Raw genomic sequence first — 20,232 nt, forward strand, 5'->3', positions numbered from 1 at the left:
ATTTCTTCTTTATATTTTTCATAGTCTAAAACAACCACAGCACCCCCCTTGTCTGCAGGTTTTATAACCAAAGATGAATCTTTCATTCATTCATTGAGTGCCAGTTCTTCTGTTCTAGTGAGATTCTTCTGAATGTGGTTTATTTGTCTCGTATATACTGACATGGCTTCTTGTTCGACTAACCTACAATAGGTATTAATCGAGGAGTTGTTAACCATGGGGCAGAATTTGCTTTTGGGCTTAAAATGGGTACCAGTTCTTTGATGTGTATCGAATGGTTTATCTGTACATGTAGGTACAAAAGAGAGGCCCTTAGATAAGACTGAGACTTGAGCGTCAGTAAGGTATTTTTTGGAGAGGTTAATTACCGCGTCCCGCTGTAGCTCCGTGTCCACGGCCTGTGTTCCTGGTCTCTTCGACCGCTTGCCTCTCCTGCATCGTTTCTTTTCTTTCGTGGAGCCCTCTGTTGCTTCAGGGCTAAAAAAAACAGACTGTGTACCATGGTAGCTGGAGTCACTGTCTGTAGGGAATTCGCTCTCGGTGGATGCCTCTGTGTCCAAGTGTCCATGTCCTCCCGCTGCTGCGTATCTGCGTCCCCCGATCAGTGGTGCGTCCCTCCGTCGGCCTCTCCGTGCTCCTGTCCTTGGGCCTTCCCATGCGTACACCTGGTTGAGCTGGTAGTCCTCTGTGTCGCGCTGGTATTTCTTGATCTTTGTTGCTTGTAGAGAGTCTCTGTATTTCCCAATGGACTGCTTGATCGTGAAATCTATGGCTGTAAAATTAGGGCCTAGAATCTCCTTCATTATAGCCTCATGTTCGCTAATCTTAACTTCAACTTCTTTCACTTCCTTTGACACATGTTCAACGATTAATAGCATTAAATCTAATGAGCATTTGTTGAGTATTTCACCCCATTGCTGAATGAAAGTTTTGTTATTTTTCCCTGTTGTAGGCTCCTTCTGTATTCTCAGTCCTCTTGGAATGCGCTTGTTGCGCCAATACTCGCTAAGAGTTGTGCCATGCAGGAACAAACGTGTTTCTTTCTCTCGGAGTCTCTGGAGTGTGATTTTGAGTTCGACAGTCGAGTGTGGAACTGGGTTGTCCATGTTGGAGGTAGGGAAAAGAATCTTATTGGCGTCTTCTTGTGTGAATGAAAGGGTACTCGCACACTGTGTGGTAAGTGAGTTGATCTCTCCTAGTGGATCCATTGTATACTTGGTACGTCTTTTACTCATGTGTATACTTACAAGATTTCAGAGTACGGAGTGAAAAATAGTTATACAAAATTCAAAAGGCACTCGCACATCTGAGCAATTTTATTTGCAGGTGCATGGCAACAGTTGAACAAGATGAAGGAAAAAGGAAACCGCACACTGCTCTTGATAGTATCACAGATATTTAATAAGCTTACGTATCGGCCTCACGGCCTTCGTCAGAGCTTTTGTGATTTTTTTTAAATTTGCACTGTGGAATTCCATGGCCAGAAATAACAAGTTTATGATTCCAGTAACATGCATGATGAAATGCTGACTTTACCCCAGGCCAAGTTACCATTATCTCTTCCACGGGTTACTGTACTCTTCCACAGGTTACTGTACTCTTCCACAGGTTACTGTACTCTTCCACAGGTTACTGTACTCTTCCACAGGTTACTGTACTCTTCCACAGGTTACTGTACTCTTCCACAGGTTACTGTACTCTATGTTCAACTGGAGGAGCAGTCAGTGTGTTTTCACATGTACAGTAACTACTAAGACAGTTCAGTAAAAGGTTTAGATATGTTGACACACCATCAAGTACCATAAAAGGACGTTGGAGGCAGTATCATTCATAAACCCTGTACATTTCCTCCATTCAGTCCGACTATCTAAGACCAATAAAGTCACACTCCACTGCATGCCGGGCCCTGTCCAACATCAATAAAGCAACACTAAACCAACAGCAGATAAGGACACAGCTAGATAACAACCGGACTGAACACACCGGAGAAGGAAATGCATTCTTGTTATCCTTTGTTCATATCCTGAAGTATGGATTGAAATGGACTCAATTTCCTCAGTGTAAAAAGAATGTATGCATGCATGTGAGACAGGTACTGACTGGTCCTGAATGCCACTTCTCATGATCTAGATTGTGTAGAAATCAACCACCTAGGATGTCATGATCCAGTGTGTCTGATCAACTACTACATTATCCATCAACGACCACGTTTACATGCGCAAAGTATTCCACATAGTAGCTCATATCCCGCTTAAGGTCTTATTCGGGATAAGCTGTTTACGTGCACCTTTGATATCCCGCTCACGAGTATTCTATATCCATGAATAAAGTGAATATTCCTAATTTAAGTTCATATGGGTTAAATGGAACAGTAACAGAAATCTGGACACTGACTGTAGACCTATAACCTCTCACATGTAGAGTAATATCATATTAACTCCTGCAGAATTAACCATTTCTTGTAGTAGGCCTAAAATTAGATAAGAGTTACATTTGTGTCTCGGGAACAGGAGTGGATAAATATGATTTTGGTCTTTCAGCATCTCCAGAAAATGCAAATGCACGTGTAACTTATATGTTTTACACTAACGTAAGCAGACAGTATTTCTACCACATAAAATATGCACCCAAGGCAAACTGAAGTCTTATCAGAAAGGTGTTATCGTTTTCTCAGCTTTTCATTTCCTTAAAACCTGGCCAAACTGATGACATTTGGACATTTTGCACAGGAATAATCTTTTCACTGTTGTAGAGTTTCCTCCACGGTCCCTAACCAAACAGAGAACTTTACCGGTGTTAACTACATTACTAATTCATTCATTCTATTGATTTAAGACATTCTGGTTAGCACTACTTTAGTCAGAAGCTGCATGTATCTAATTATAGTTGACAAATGGCCTACCAAATGCTGGAAATTATGAGCAGAAATGTATCTAAATTAGGGGTGGAAGTAGCCAAAGCCACTAGGCTATACGGTCCAGTAGGCTACGGTGTATCAGCAAAATAAATGATGGAATTATGGTGGATGGAAATGCGCAGGTATAGCCTCCTTTTTTTAATGTATTTTTTTAAAGTGATTTGTTTGATAATCAGATGAAAACATCAACACCCATGATATGCAATACTGACCATGCGCAGACTGCAAAATTAACAGTAAACGGGATAAGATGTATACATGCCACAGTATCCCATCTAAGATCAACATTTCCCAGGTATCTTATCCGGGTTTCTCATAACCGGGATACAAGCTTTTTTGGGTTATTATAAATGGGATATGATATTTATATGCGTCAACTCAAAAACAATACTTGAGTAGCCCGAATAAAAAAGGGATATTGGTGGGCATGTAAACACGGTCAATGAGTCAGCATATTTCTCTTCCCTTTCTATCTGCCAATGTCTGATCTACTGAGGGGGAGAGGGTGAAACAGGCAGAGGGGAGGACAGGGAGGAGTATAATTGATGGCTGTATTGATTTCCAATGCATCTTTAAAGGGCCTTTTATGTCACTTTAGCAACACTTGTGTTAGTGCCACATCAATACTGCACACTGGCACTGAGCTAGAGACGGGAGAGAGAGTGAGAGAAAGTGTGAGAGAGTGTCAGAGAGAGATAGAATTGTAAATGCTAGTATGTGTGTCTTTCATTGAGTGCAAATTTTTGTCGAGTTTGAGTTGGATTGGGCCCCTGTGTGTTTGTGTGTGCCTATCTCTGTATGTGAACATACGTGTTACAGGTGTGTTTATCTACAGAGATTATGCCCAAACTAGTGTGTGTGTGACTGACCGGTCACAGGAGCAGGCCACCATCAGACTGAGGAGGTTGTAGATGATGAAGGTGAAGATGACAGCTGTGATGGTTCCTCGAGGGATAGAGTAGCTAGGGTTCTTTAGGTCACCTGGGACACAGCACGACACCAGGTTAGACACAACACAGACAATCACACACTCCTGACCGACTCCTTTGATCAAAAAACTATTTATTACCTGACATGTTGGATCCGGCCATGATGCCTGTGCAACCGTTAAACATGACCGCAAACACCGTGGCAAAGGACATCATGGTTCCTGTTGTGTAGTCCACAGCATAGTCAGCTAGGGGAGAGTTAGATATAAATTCAATCAGCTTCATGTCCAAATCCTCCCCAAATTCAGATATTTAACAACAACAAAAATTGAAATGATTAACATGCATGCCTCTTGCCTTTAAGGAGGACTTACAATTCAAAAAGGACAGAAATGCTTCATCTTGCCATGTCAAGTTCAGATATAGCTTGTGGTACATACAGTTGAAGTCAGAAGTTTACATACATTTAGGTTGGAGTCATTAAAACTCATTTTCCAACCACTCTACCAATTTCTTTGTAGAGTGGTTGAAAAAGTCAGTTAGGACATCTACTTTGTGCATGACACAAGTAATTTTTCCAACAATTGTTTACAGACAGATTATTTAACTTATAATTAATTTTATCACATTTCCAGTGGGTCAGAAGTTTACATACACTAAATAGACTGTGCCTTTAAACAGCTTGGAAAATTCCAGAAAATTATGTCATGGCTTTAGAAGCTTCTAAAGCCATGACGTAAATTAACCTGAGTAAATTGGAGGTGTACCTGTGGATGTATTTCAAGGCCTACCTTCAAACTCAGTGCCTCTTTGCTTGACATCATGGGAAAAATCTAAAGAAATCAGCCAAGACCCCAGAAAAAAATATTGTAGACCTCCACAAGTCTGGTTCATCTTTGGGAGCAATTTCCAAACGCCTGAAGGTACCTCGTTCATCTGTACAAACAATAGCAGGCAAGTATAAACACCATGGGACCACGCAGCCGTCATACCCCTCAAGAAGGAGACGCGTTCTGTCTCCTAGAGACGAACGTACTTTGGTTGCGAAAAGTGCAAATCAATCCCAGAACAACAGCAAAGGACCTTGTGAAGATGCTGGAGGAAACAGGTACAGAAGTATATATCCACAGTAAAACGAGTCCTATATCAACATAACCTGAAAGGCAGCTCAGCAAGGAAGAAGCCACTGTTCCAAAACTGCCATTAAAAAAAGCCAGACTACGGTTTGCAACTGCACATGGGGACAAAGATCATACTTTTTGGAGAAATGTCCTCTGGTCTGATGAAACAAAAATATAACTGTTTGGCCATAATGACCGTCGTTATGTTTGGAGGAAAAAGGGGGAGGCTTGCAAGCCGAAGAACACCATCCCAACCGTGAAACACGGGGGTGGCAGCATCATGTTGTGGGGTGCTTTGCTGCAGGAGGGACTGGTGCACTTCACAAAATAGATGGCATCATCAAGAAGGAAAATTATGTGGATATATTGAAGCAACATCTCAAGTCATCAGTCAGGAAGTTAAAGCGTGGTCGCAAATGGGTCTTCCAAATGGACAATGACTCCAAGCATACTTCCAAAGTTGTGGCAAAATGGCTTAAGTACAACAAAGTCAAGGTATTGGAGTGGCCATCACAAAGCCCTGACCTCAATCCTATAGAAAATGTGTGGGCAGAACTGAAAAAGCTTGTGCGAGCAAGGAGGCCTACAAACCTGACTCGGTTACACCAGCTCTGTCAGGAGGAATGGGCCAAAATTCACCCAACTTATTGTGGGAAGCTTGTGGAAGGCTACCTGAAACGTTTGACCCAAGTTAAACAATTTAAAGGCCATGCTACCAAATACTAATTGAGTGTATGTAAACTTCTGACCCACTGGGAACGTGATGAAAGAAATAAAAACTGAAATAAATAATTCTCTACAATTATTCTGATATTTCACATTCTTAAAATAAAGTGGTGATCCTAACTGACCTAAGACAGGTCATTATTACTAGGATTAAATGTCAGGAATTGTGAAAAACTGAGTTTAAAGGTATATGTAAACTTCCGACTTCAACTGTATGAAGCTATTGATTTTTAACCTACTTCCTTCTTATTGGAGGGAAAGCTTTACAGTGGTAAACAAAGTGTGTAAGTGTGTCAATGTGTGATTTTGTTGACAACAAGGTCTTTGAACGCGAAGGTTGATTTCCACTCTGAATATAAATCCTTCAGCTCAGTAGTCAGGTTGGTATGTTACGGTGGAAATGGGGAGCCAAAGGATATTTACGAGACCCACTAATTACAACTAAATAATCAATTACCTTTTTCACTGCCAGCAACCCTGGTAAACATTCAGTAAATCAAGAGGCTAAGGCTATAATTGGTGTGTGTGTGAGATAAACCAGTCAATTCTGCATAACTGACATGAGACGTCACTCACGTACGCTCACATCAATAATTATTTGCTATATTCATTCCTTCAAGATCCATTATGCACAAATTGCTCCACCATTTCCTGGTTGCTAAAATTCTAATAGTTAGCCTAATTTCAGTTTATGTGAGAAAACAAGCAAGTATAGTGTAGAGAATTTTGTACAAATTTAAACAGCTGTGAAATATTTTCCATAACCAAAAATATTGTATTTTCAGCTGTTTGAAGCTGGTGTACAAAACCGAAAGTAAAAGATGCAAAACCGAAACTTAAGAACAGGAAGCATAGCGCGCACAGATCAGATCTACTGCTTTTTAGACTTGCTTTCAATGAGAATGAAAGCTCTATAACACACATTACGATGTGAATTTGGTAGTGGCGCCTAAAAAGTTATATATTGCAGCCTTAAATCAAGCGAAATTCTATTTAGAATAAGCACACACGTTTGTTGGTGAGTAACACACACACACACACACCCAACCCTTACTCACCATCCAGGTTGCCCAGCAGTGTGTCCAGTTTAAAGCCGGTAAAGTTGGCCATGTTGGGTGGCTGTGGCCCTGTGTTGTTGTGAACGGGCAGGGCGGCAGGCAGGAGGATGGTGCGCGGGCACACGGTGAAGAAGCTGATAAAGATGGTGGCCAGCACCAGCATGACCACCAGGAAGATGAGGAAGGAGGCCTTGGCATAGATCTCTGCCCCCACTAGACACACAAGCAAGCAGAGGAGGAGGATGCCGGTGGCATAGAGCAACGACCACCAATACCCCGCTGGTAACACCTGGAGGGAACCCGCTGGGCTCACCCCATCTGAAGTGGGAAGGGAGCGAGGGATGGTGGTAAGTAGGTTAAAAGGTGTAGAGGGTTAATGAGATGAGAAAATGAGAGTGAAGGAATGAGGGTGAAAGCTGAAACAGACCATGAAAGGTCACAAAGGGTGGGAATCTAATTCAATTTGATTTAAATGTATTCAGTTTAATTCAATGACCTTTAACATGGGCATGCAATGGATTAGTAGCCATTGTGAAATCAGATTCGTTTTAGATCAAATACAAAAATACTAGAAAAGTAGTCTGTCAATGTAAACAGAGCACAGGTTGGCATTTATTGGGATGGCTAATGTACTGGAGGCAGCTCTGCAGGGTAGTCACTAGCTGTCACAGCCAAAAAGTAATAAAATCAGATTTTAAACCGCACCACACTTCCAACATTATGCCTAACCTCAAATTAAGACGAAAAAGTACATTTTTGTTTTCATAAATTTTTACAATATATAGCCAATGTTGACTGCCGCTGGCCCATCTTGTGGCCGTTGACCTTCAAACACAGCAGGAAAAGGGCGAGAGTATGGCTGTATACCTTCTGGAAGCCCGAAAGTTGCTACTATGGCCTCAACCAGACCCAGTATAAAGAGGGCACTGCTACACACGTTAGCCAGGAAGAACATAACACCTAGACTGCCCCCAAACTCTGGCCCCAACGCACGACTTATCATGTCTGGGGGAGGAGGGAGTTAAGGCTGGGACCAACAGGATTTAAGAGTGAGTGTCAATGTGTGTGTGAGAGAGAGTGCGTGTTTGTATGTGCACACTATAGTGTAGTGAAGGCACTGAAAGAATAGGCGCAGGCACACACACACACACATCCCCCTCTCACACACTCACAATGTGTCTTACAGATAAAATGAAAGCAATACCAGCCATTCACTGGCACACACAAAAAAATACCTGGACGAATGCAATGCTACATTAATGAAATAGAAAGAAGAGTGAGGTGGAGTGTGTGTAGAGTATATGGGGTGGTGTGAGAAAGGCATTCATACATCGCCTGAAATAATATGTCTATACATCTGACTATCATGTACAGCTGTGTGTGTATTGCTGAGGAGGATACAGTAGGCCCCTCCTGCGTCCAGAGCTCCATTGGTTGAGATGGCACACACAGACAGCACGGTCATACTGATGATGAAGTAGGCCACTAAGAACATGGCTATGGCCTGATACAGCCCACACTGGCCCACCACGAAACCTGGCGGGAGAGAACACAAGGACCACACTATGGTTAAACAACACAACGAATTCAAATCATCTCAAAGTCCCTAACGGGAACTGGGTTTGGTGATTTAACAAGTGGTGGAACAACTTTCCTACAGGAAGTTGAAACTGGAATTTACAGTAATTGTCTATAAGAACGTGCAGTGGGGAATTCTCATTGGCTTTCACCTTAACTACACAGTTGAGACAGCAGTTTGACCCACCTCCCAGAGTCATGTCATTATTAACCAAAACATCATGCCAAGGCATTCAGATACGTTTGTTTAAGAAATGTTGTTGAATGTCACACACAAAATCAGTTTAGACTGACAATATTTTTATTGATAATAGCCTATGGCAAAATACCAAACTTCTACAATGCTACTATTTCCTTGCAACATTCAACAATAGGTCAAAATGCATAACAAGTTATGTCATGCTTTTAACAAAAACAGAACTATCCCAATTCACTGGGGAGCACTCCTATTGATCCTATGCATTGTTGAAACAGAAGCACTATATTGTTCCAGATAAGGCACAATGCACTGCAGTGCTTATGTTATGTGGAATGGTATTATTGTCTCTCAAACTGGTGGCTGTTCCGCCTGTGCGTGTCTACACCACAGCAGCTGAGGTATCATGAGACAAGGGAATAAACAGAGGGGGGAGCACATCAAGGCAGGAGAGAGAACACAGACAGACCACTTTACTTACCGTGAGAACTCTGTGATAGAATGAAACACCTCTGAACAAAGAAAACAGATGAGAGATATTAATGAATGGGGATTGTATTTGTAAAACATATCTTCGGAATATTTGTGATTACATTAGAGATACTGTTGTCATTATTGCCATCAGATATTGGACTTTGAGCTCTGCATCCTGTGAACGTGATTAATGGCTCGAGACTGAAGTTATGGTGCGAGGCAATAAAGCCATTTCTTCCAAGAGCTAGAACTATATTTTACTCCAAGTTAGTCCACTTCAAACTACTCTATTCCTCCAATAAGAAAATTGTTCTTTTACAATTTATTTCACATTTATTATCATGACTATGACCGCCATAACAGTCCATTCCCAATGTGTCCTGGGATGCACGCACTCCAGTAGGCCCTATCCGTTAACCTACTTTTTCTCCATACCCTTGTGCTGTAACACATCAAGGGAGTTTCCAAGTGGTACAAGGGTCATTCCACCAAGTGTAACACGGTAAAAAAAACCATTTGATTTCACCTAATTTTAAGATTGTCATAAAGAGCACTTTCAAAACGTTATTCCCATCTCAAGAGGTTAAAAACAAAAAATGCCTATAGTAAGTGCCAAATAAAGTTACAGGGTTGAAGATTTCACCTTAAAATCATCCATAAATGTCATTGTGACAGGGGTAATCAAAGCATGATGTGTGCATCAGGTAGTAGCAACTGAACGCAGAATTGTTAAAATATTTCAAGCTTGTCTATCTATGTCTAACAGGGTTGACGTGTTCTGCTCAACCCGCTTGGTTTTCCACCAGAAAATTCCCAATGAGAGTAGAACCTGCTTTTACACTGTTTAAAAAGGAATAGGTTCCCCATAAAAAAATGAGAGTTCAGTTCATGTAACAGGGTTGACCTTAAAATGAGGGACAGATGTAAATTAATCATTACCGAATAAAACATACAAGTTAAATGGGTTTCCATCGCATTTTCAACTTCACTGATCTAATTTTTTCTTTTTCTTTACATTATATAGTGAGTATGTCACCTCCCGAATTGACACGTGTTCTAGCCAGGGGCATCACTGGGGACAACAGGGGGGACATGACCCCCCCCCCACACATTCTGAATCAAACAATGAAACTGTAGATACTCAGAATTTTTTTCAGCGCAATGTTTTTATTAGTCAGTATAGCAATGCAATGTTATTGATCTGTCAGTTTCCCTAGTTAATTTCCTACTTGTTACACTGGCACGGTATAAACAGCTCTACAGGCTTCACTGTCACAGTGCACAGTCAGTACACAACACTATGCTCATCATGTCTTAGCAGGATCAGATGGTGACAGGTGTCCCTGCAGGGTCAGACACCCAGGGAAGACCAGTCTACGGAGCTCAGGTGAATTTTGCAGTATATTAACAATATCAGTGACTGATACAAAGTTCCATCTTGAATTGATGGGTAGACCTACAGTAGCTACAGGACAGTAGATTAAATCTACAGTCTGGGATCTGGGAATAATGGTCATTTCAATTAATGAACCATTATATTATCTAAGAATAGAATCAATGTATAAATGTACACCAAGGTAATTCTTCTCATGCCCCATCTGAGCAGGATCAGATGGTGACAGAGGTCTCATCAGTGTCAGGCAACCAGGCCAGTCTGTGACTGCACTGAGGGGAACCTTTTTGCAGATGCAACACTTTATTATTTCTTGTGCAGTAAACACTGGACAAGCCAGACGCTTCAAAGATTGAACCTATTGTAAGGCAGTCTGGCAAACCTCTAAAATTGATTTCCAAAATGTATCAAGGGTTGATAGAGGCTTTTCCAGATGACAAAACATGTAAAACAAAAATGTGAGGATGACCTGGGAGACTGATGATGGTGAATGGAAACAGATGTGTTTGAATGCTCCGTCATGTTCATATAATCTCAGACATAAATGACTGCAGTTTAAGACCATCCATAGAACGTACTATGTGCCAGCGAAACTGAATATCATTCACTCATAAATGTTATTATTCTGCTGGAGGTGTAAAGCACAAAAGGGGACAAATTTGCATATGTTGTGGTCTCATGAAGGCTGGCTGAATTCTGGCAAAGAGTATGTTATTTTCTCTCAGCATGTCTACAGATTCTCCCTGTTTTTGTTTGCTTGGAAATGTTGATACTGGAGACTGTTATCACAAGACACTGTGTAACTTAGCATTTATAGCAGCTAAGAAATGCATTGCCATTAATTGGAAGGTTGGTTATCCACCCACAATGTAACAATGGATGGCAGAAATATCAAGTTATGTATCACTAGATTTGATTTAATACAAGATTAAGGGTATACTGTGCAACTTTCATGAGGTCTGGATGCCTTATATGGAATATGGTACGACAAAAGGAGTCTATATGGAAAACATGCCCACTTCAAGGGAGATACCTATTTAGGCAATTTGTAGCTGCTGGAATGCTCAGTCCTGGTCCTGGGGGTCTGCCATTCTGTTGGTTGTCACTCTGGCATTGGCCTAACACATCTGAAACCAATAATGAATGTTTCACTAAGATCCTAAAGCTAAGTTGTGTTGGGGCGCTGCAGGGTGGTGGTTCCCTAGGGGCAGGATGGGGTGATCCAGCTATATTGTGTGCAAGTAAAAATAGCTCTACAGTACTAAACTCAGCAAAAAAAGAAAAATCCCCTTTTCAGGACCCTGTCATTCAAAGATAATTTGTAAAAATCCAAAAGCCTCAGGCATGCTGCAAGGAGCCATGAGGACTGCAGATGTGGCCAGGGCAATAAATTGCAATGTCCGTACTGTGAGACGCCTAAGACAGCGCTACAGGGAGCCAGGACGGACAGCTGATCGTCCTCGCAGTGGCAGACCACGTATAACAACACCTATACAGGATCGGTACATCCGAACATCACACCTGCAGGACAGGTACAGGATGGCAACAACAACTGCCTGAGTTACACCAGGAACGCACAATCCCTCCATCAGTGCTCAGACTGTCCGCAATAAGCTGAGAGAGGCTGTACTGAGGGCTTGTAGGCCTGTTGTCTGGTGAGGACCTGCCTTACATCACCGGTAACAACGTCGCCTATGGGCACAAACCCACCGTCGCTGGACCAGACAAGACACGCAAAAAGTGCTCTTCACTGACGAGTCGTGGTTTTGTCTCACCAGGGGTGATGATGGGGGGTTGGCGCCCCCCCCTTGGTTTGTGCTGTGGTGGAGATCTTTGTGGGCTATACTCGGCCTTGTCTCAGGATTGTAAGTTGGTGGTTGAAGTTATCCCTCTAGTGGTGCGGGGGCTGTGCTTTGGCAAAGTGGGTGGGGTTATATCCTTCCTGTTTGGCCCTGTCCGGGGGTATCATCGGATGGGGCCACAGTGTCTCCTGACCCCTCCTGTCTCAGCCTCCAGTATTTATGCTGCAGTAGTTTATGTGTCGAAGGGGCTAGGGTCAGTTGGTTATATCTGGAGTACTTCTCCTGCCTTATCCAGTGTCCTGTGTGAATTTAAGTATGCTCTCTCTAATTCTCTCCTTCTTTCTTTCTTTCTCTCTCTCGGAGAACCTGAGCCCTAGGACCATACGTCAGGACTACCGGGCATGATGACTTCTTGCTGTCCCCAGTCCACCTGGCCTTGCTGCTGTTCCAGTTTCAACTGTTCTGCCTGCGGTTATGGAACCCCTACCTGTCCCAGACCTGCTGTTTTCAACTCTGAATGATCGGCTATGAAAAGCCAACTGACATTTATTCCTGATTTATTATTTGACCATGCTTGTCACTTATGAACATTTTGAACATCTTGGCCATGTTCTGTTATAATCTCCACCCGGCACAGCCAGAAGAGGACTGGCCACCCCTCATAGCCTGGTTCCTCTCTAGGTTTCTTCCTAGGTTTTGGCCTTTCTAGGGAGTTTTTCCTAGCCACCGTGCTTCTACACCTGCATTGCTTGCTGTTTGGGGTTTTAGGCTGGGTTTCTGTACAGCACTTCGAGATATTAGCTGATGTACGAAGGGCTATATAAAATAAACTTGATTTGATGATCGGATTTGCGTTTATCGTCGAAGGAATGAGCATTACACCGAGGCCTGTACTCTGGAGCGGGATCGATCACAGCATCATCAGACTGAGCTTGTTGTCATTGCAGGCAATCTCAACTCTCCTATTCAGCATGTAAAATGCATGTTCAATTGGATTCAGATCCGGTGATTGACTCGGCCAGTCAAGGTTTTTCCACTTTTTGGCCATCAAAAACCCCTTAGTTGCTCTAGCAGTATGTTCAGGGTCATTGTCATGTTGCATGATGAAGTGCCGTCCAATGAGTTTGAAGGCATTTGGTTTTATCTGAGCAGATAACATAATTCTGTAGACTTCAGAATTCATTGTTCTACTTCTGTCTGCAGTCACATTATCGATGAAGACAAGTGAGCCTGTTCCACTGGCAGCCATACAGGCCCAAGCCATAACACCCCCTCCACCATGTTTCACAGATGAGGTGGTATGCTTTGGATCATGGGCATGTCTTTTTTTTCTCCACACTTTCCTCTTTCCATCACTCTGGTACATGTTAGTCTTTGTCTCATCTGTCCACAATACTTTTCTCCAGAACTCTTGGGGCTCTTTAGCAAACAGTAATCTTGCTTTTCTGTTCTTCAGGCATATCAGTGGTTTGCATCTTGTAGTGTACCCTCTGTAGTCCTGCTGGTGTAGTCTTCTACGTATGGTATACTTTGACACATCTACACCTGCATCCAGGAGAGCGTTTTTGATCTGTTGGACTGTTGTCAGGGGGGTTTCTTCACCATAGAGAGTATTCTCCGGTCATCCAGCACAGTGGTCTTCCTCAGTCTACTGGGTCTTTTGACATAATTGAGTTCACCGGTTGTTTTCTTCTTGTTAATGATGTACCAAACTGTTGACTTGGGCTGACCAGGGTTTTTGCAATGTTCCTGATTGATTGATTTTCATTTCTGAGTCTTATGACGGCCAGCTTCCTTTGCATCGACACCGCTGTCTTTCCCATGTTGTCACACCCCAACAACAACCTCCAAAGGCAATAGCAAAGTCTAGAATCAATACTTTTCATCAACAGCTCTCCTGCATTCACTAACGACACAAATGAATACACCTGCCTAACGACACACATCTGAAGCCAATTCAACAAAAACTTGTAGTACCTTAAAATGGGGCGACCATGTACAAAAAGGTGCTGTCATTTCTAAACGGTTCATCCGATATGTATGAAAATACCCTCAAATTAAAGCTGACAGTCTGCACGTCATTGTCATTGTATCCTTTCAAACTCAGTGCTAGAGTACAGAACCAGAATAACAAAAAAATGGTCACTGTCCAATGAATTATGGTGATCACTGTATGTAGATATTCCAATTATTATTAAAAAAATGTATCTGCTGTTTACAGCTACAAAAGTAATTTACAACATTAACAATGTCTACACTGCATTTCTGATCAACTTGATCGTATTTTAATGCACAAAAAAGTGCTTTTCTTTCAAAAACAAGACATTTCGAAGTGACCCCAAACTTTTGAACGGTAGCGTATGTGTGATTTTATTAAATGTATGTTTTCCAAACCTTTCCCCTGAGACATAAAAAAAAGATGGGAAGGAAGTTGTGTTGGGGAGAGATTTTAGTTATTGACTAGAGTGATAAGGGTTGGGCGTGCAGGTGGTTCAGGCTGGCTGGGCGGTCTGGCTGAAATTTGATATAGATGATGTCTTGATAAAGAATCAAAAATTAAGTCTGTACTTTGTAAGAGTTGTTCATTTGTTAGGCTATTGGTTAAAGGTGCAACAATATTGATTATTTAATTATCATTGATCTAGTTCAGTCTTATCAATCACTCAGTGGCAATTTAAGCATGTACATCTTGGTGGGTAAAAAATGTTTTAAACGTGAGATGAATGCCGGCAAAGCCACTACACAACACTAAACAATACATTAATTGCAATATAACGGTGACAAACAGTGCCCACAAACTATTAGGGCCTACATAAAGCTGTCCCAACAGCAGAGTCCCAACAGCAGTCCTAACACCTTACCACTGCTACACCTGGCTATCAGCGGAGCCTTGTCTGGCAGGTAAACAGTCTCATTTACTGCCTTTAAAAAATATATAGTTGATATGGCTGACTTGCTTAAACAAATGTGCTTTCTACTGACAATTGAGATGTACAAACTATGGCATAAGGGGACGACAAGCGGATAAGAGGCTTTTCGTAATTTTGATTTAAGACATTAACGAGCAAGCTAGGACGGACGTAGTCAATATAACTATTTGTTCAGCACTTTTGAAATGAACAGTGACAGAATTCAGAACATGGGCCATTCTTACAGTGTTCTCCCTGTACACCAAGTCAGAACCGTAGGATAAATAAAGGGGGCATATAAGCAGACAATGAAAGCTCTTACAACATTCAATGATTACATTTATCAAAAACAGATCATAGGCTACATGTTCACCACCAAGTCAGAACTAGAGGTCGACCGATTATGATTTTTCAACGCCGATACCGATTATTGGAGGACAAAAAAAGCCGATACCGATTAATCGGCCGATTTATAAAAAATTAAAAAAATGTTTTATATATATATCATACACACACACATTTTTGTAATAATGACAATTGCAACAATACTGAATGAACAATGAACACTTTTATTTTAACTTAATATAATACATAAATACACACACAGCTCTGAAGTGACAATGATACTGAAGAGTCTGCTTAGGAGACAAATACTCTCAACTGTTTGAATAAAAATAGAGTTTAAGTTACCTGTGATGAATGTTGAAAACAAAAACTGTCATTTCTATATGCAGGAAATCCTATTTTAATAATGGGCATGGTAAGAATTGACGACCAAAGTGCGAGTCATAATTCCCATGACACCTAGCAAAATCTGAAAAGCGGTTCCTTCATTTATTCCATAGGATATTTTTAGATTCACTTAAAATAAGGTCTGTGTTTCGTGTAGGCTTACACCACCTTGCCAATTTTATAACTGTGTAGATATCCATAGGACAAGGTAACTCTGATCAATATTGGCTAAATATAAGCGAAGATAATTTTTTTTGTAGAGTGGATTTATGAAAATATGTTGACAAACGTTACCTTATTCTAGTGAGATTTACACGGGTATCAAAACGTCGAGGCGGTTTAAGCCTGCACGAAACACAGACCTTATTTGAAGTAGATCAAGACATTTTCTATGGAAGACATGAACGGTAAAATAACGAAGGAACCCCTTTCAAGTTCAGCCGCAAGTTATTACAGGAATTATAATGCGTCGACTATTTCTCTCTAAACCATATACCTTTGACTAATCCGGAAACTATCACCTCGAAAACAAAACGTTTATTCCGTTCTGTATTTTATCTAACGGGTGGCATCCATGAGTCTAAATATTCCTGTTACATTGCACAACCTTCAATGTTATGTCATAATTACGTAAAATTCTGGCAAATTAGTTCGCAAAGAGACAGTCGGCCCAAACTGTTGCATATACCCTGACTCTGCGTGCAATGAACGCAAGAGAAATGACACAATTTCACCTGGTTAATATTGCCTGCTAACCTGGATTTCTTTTAGCTAAATATGCTTGTTTAAAAATATATACTTGTGTATTGATTTTAAGAAAGGCATTGATGTTTATGGTTAAGTACACATTGGAGCAATGACAGTCATTGATTGATTGTTTTTTATAAGATAAGTTTAATGCTAGCTAGCAATTTACCTTAGCTTACTGCATTCGCGGCACAGGCAGGCTCCTCGTGGAGTGCAATGTAATCAGTGTTAGAGCATTGGACTAGTTAACTGTAAGGTTGCAAGATTGGATCCCCCGAGCTGACAAGGTTAAAAATCTGTCGTTCTGCCCCTGAACGAGGCAGAACGTTCCTAGGCCGTCATTGAAAATAAGAATGTGTTCTTAACTGACTTGCCTAGTTAAATAAAGGTGTAAAAAAAAATATATATATATATATATTAATAATAATAATAATAAAAAATAAATAAAAATAAAATAAAAAAAAACGGAAAATCGGCGCCCAAAAATACCGATTTCCAATTGTTATGAAAACTTGAAATCGGCCATTCCGATTAATCGGCCATTCCGATTAATCGGTCGACCTCTAGTCAGAACAGTAGGCGAAATTAAGAGGTGAAAAATAGACAAATTATTAGGGTGAGGCACATGGGCTACTAACAGCTTACTACACAACATACACTTAGTATTACTTTCTTAGCTACAGTATACATAAATCCCTGGCATATTACATCATTTATGCAGCAGCATACCAGACATTTTTGGACTCATCTTGTTGTGCTGTGCTCACTTGAACAGGAAGGTGGCACGGCGGTCCTTCTTGGGCAAACTTTGTCATCAATGTCTGGGATTCTCTGGATTTATGGTGCTTTTGAGAAAACTGGGAACTCGAAGATATAAAAAGGTTGAATCATGATGACGTCAGTGATCTTCAGGTCGTTGCTCTAGAAAGAGGAAGCGTTCTGAATTTACAATTTCGAGTTAGATGAAAGTCCAAAATGTATTTTCCCAGTCGTAGCTCGTTTTTCCCCGAGTTCACAGTTGTCTTGAACTCACTAAAATCAGATTTTGCAGTTCCAAGTTAAGTTGTTTTGAGAGCGGCACAAATCATGCTTCATTGACAGCATGGCCAATGTTTAATGTTTAGCATTTTAAAACTAGGAAAAGAGAACCTTCATCTTAGACTTGGGACCACACAGCCACTCCACTGAATAGCAGGCTAATGATTGCTTGCAGTTAGCGACACTGATTCCTTCCAAACCACTCATTGTTGCGATTTCCAACTTGTTGTGTAATGTTTACGTCCAATGGCCAATGAGCACCCGATACATTTTATCTATAAATTGCTCTTCATTATTTATCTTCATATGAGAAGGATTAAAAAGGATTTGCCAGTAGTTTGTCAACTTGATTCATGATGACTGCTAGCTAAGATTTAGAAAGTCTAGATCAGATTTAGATCAGTCCAATCAAAGCTACTGTAGATATGTGATTTGACGTCATTTTATCTGTGGCCAATGACCTTGAGCCTTCTTGGATAGGCACTTCTAATGTACCTGCCCTGAACGACGGGTCGCCACTGCAATCACTTCAGCATATTTAATAATGATCTCTTACCTAGATGACTGTGGGCATTTTTGCTTACTTTTTGTTGTTGTAAATAGAGATGGCTAGGAGGGCCATATTAGATTGTGTAGAAACGCAGGCAAATAGCCTCAGATGCCCCCCAAAATTGAGAGGACCCCCAAATTCCCCACCAAATGATGCCCCCCCCCCACACTTCTAAAACCAAAGTTGCACCCCTGATTCTACACAATGGCCTGCAGGTATCTGCCCGCTTTTGGCTAGAGCGCACATATAGCCTACATAATGAGATTATTATTGGCAAAAGAGCGAGATTATTTTGTTAAAAGACAGCCAAACATCGATGATCAGGTCACCAGAACAAGACCCTCGATATTTATAGGAAAGGCGCATTAAACTCGTCACCTTGCACTTTCACCACCCCGTGCATTTCATCATAACTTTCTTCATCTGTAATCTAATCTAATCATTTCATTAATTTTACCACAAGAAGATCCACCTTGTCTAGCGTATTTTGTTTTGTCGACATTTGGAAAGTTTACCGAAAAAAATTGTTCCCATCAGGCCTGTATTTTTATTCAAGAATGTTGATTAAAATTATATTTTAAAGTCAACATTTTATTTCACATTCTGGCTTGTAGAGGTCGTGAGAGTTAACTTTCCTGATTCAAACTAATTTATGCCCGATGTAGAATTCAATGGAATTCAAAGTAGGGTTTCCAGGCAACAACTGGCTCAAATTTACCAACATGGGCCTAAAGTAAAGCTATGTTGTGGACACTGTCATAAATAACGGTAGGCTATACTCACCGGACATTGTAATAAATAACCGTAGGCTATACTCACCAATTCGTAGGAAGACCACCACGCTGAACATAGACAGTAAGGTGGGTATCACCACGCCAAAGAATGTGGAGAGTTTTTTGGGACGGCTGCGGTGCGCCGACTTCAGTCTGGAAAAAGCCAGGGACTGCTCCACAGTCTCCCCAGACAGACATGTCTGATGCTCCCCCGACGGTTCATTGACGCTTGTGGAGAGACGATAGTGCAGGAGCGGTGTCCTCTCCGACATGGTGATGCTGCTGTTGGCTACTAGAACTAGCCAGAACTTCAGAACACGCTGGCACTAATTGTGTCGGCTTTATCAACTAAGCTAGTTTCTAGAGTTCACTCCCAAAACGTAGAAGCAAAAATCAGTTCGCGTGACTTTACTAAAACATGATTGTCTCAATAATGTAACCAGACGCTGGACAACATTGTCACGGGCCAATCGTTGAAGTCTGAATGCTAATCAATGTAGTGATATAGAATGCCTACCTCGACATTATAAATACATGTTCTCCTCGTGTGGCCTAACTCCACTCGAACTCAGAGAAAGCATTATCTTGTCGTGGGCCTACATTAAAAACCACACGTTTTCGTAAAAGTTGGCCGTAGCATTACCATTGTAGCCACTTTCCAACAATCCGTGAGCATTGTGAACCCAGCGACATCTAGGTCATGTAGTCATACAGCACATTTTCAAAATAAAAGTTATCAAGTAACCTCCGCCTGAACGGAGTTCCCACGTTTGGTTTTCACGGGAAAGGGAACCTAGGTTGAAGGTATTGTATCCCTGAAAATCGGATGCACCAGGTTGTTTCCAATGCCAGAAAACCGGATGCATCCAATGCCAATGGCACTAAGGGTGAGTTTAAAATTACTTAAACACACATTTATCCGAAATACAAACAATATGTTATTGAAATAAAATAACAAACTTTGAAAGTCCCAAGTATATATGCTGCAATAGCCTATGTGCCAGGTTGTTATCTGGTGTACTGTGATCTTAGGCATGCTCTCTAGGACCATGCCTCAGGACTACCTGGCCTGACGACTCCTGGCTTTCCCCTTCCCCAGTCCATCCAGTTGTGCTGCTGTTCCAGTTGTACTGTTCTGCCTGCATCTGGGGACCCCTGACCTGATTCATCGGGTGTGCTACCTTGTCCCGGACCTGCTGTTTCGGTCCCTTCTGTCTCGCTCTCTCTCTCTCTTTCCCGGACCTGCTGTCTTGACCTCTCAATACATAGCTATGAAAAGCCAACTGACA

The 20,232-nt window shown here is 41.4% G+C and overlaps 1 protein-coding gene across 1 annotated transcript in view; it reads right to left on the reverse strand.

Moving 5' to 3' along the window:
• The window catches only part of LOC120018114 (solute carrier family 12 member 9-like), a 60,558-nt gene extending 40,949 nt beyond the window's left edge, over positions 1 to 19,609 (reverse strand). The window contains exons 1-6 of the mRNA XM_038961109.1: positions 18,990 to 19,609; positions 8,153 to 8,287; positions 7,619 to 7,756; positions 6,752 to 7,069; positions 3,987 to 4,094; positions 3,787 to 3,898 (exon numbers count right to left, since the gene is read on the reverse strand). Coding sequence (XP_038817037.1) covers positions 3,787 to 3,898; positions 3,987 to 4,094; positions 6,752 to 7,069; positions 7,619 to 7,756; positions 8,153 to 8,287; positions 18,990 to 19,215 — 1,037 coding nt within the window. The 5' untranslated portion in view covers positions 19,216 to 19,609. The remainder of the gene's footprint in view (positions 1 to 3,786; positions 3,899 to 3,986; positions 4,095 to 6,751; positions 7,070 to 7,618; positions 7,757 to 8,152; positions 8,288 to 18,989) is intronic.
• Between the last annotated feature and the right edge of the window lie 623 nt (positions 19,610 to 20,232).

The sequence above is a fragment of the Salvelinus namaycush genome, chromosome 23, assembly GCF_016432855.1.
Source record: "Salvelinus namaycush isolate Seneca chromosome 23, SaNama_1.0, whole genome shotgun sequence".
Taxonomy (NCBI): Eukaryota; Metazoa; Chordata; class Actinopteri; order Salmoniformes; family Salmonidae; genus Salvelinus; species Salvelinus namaycush.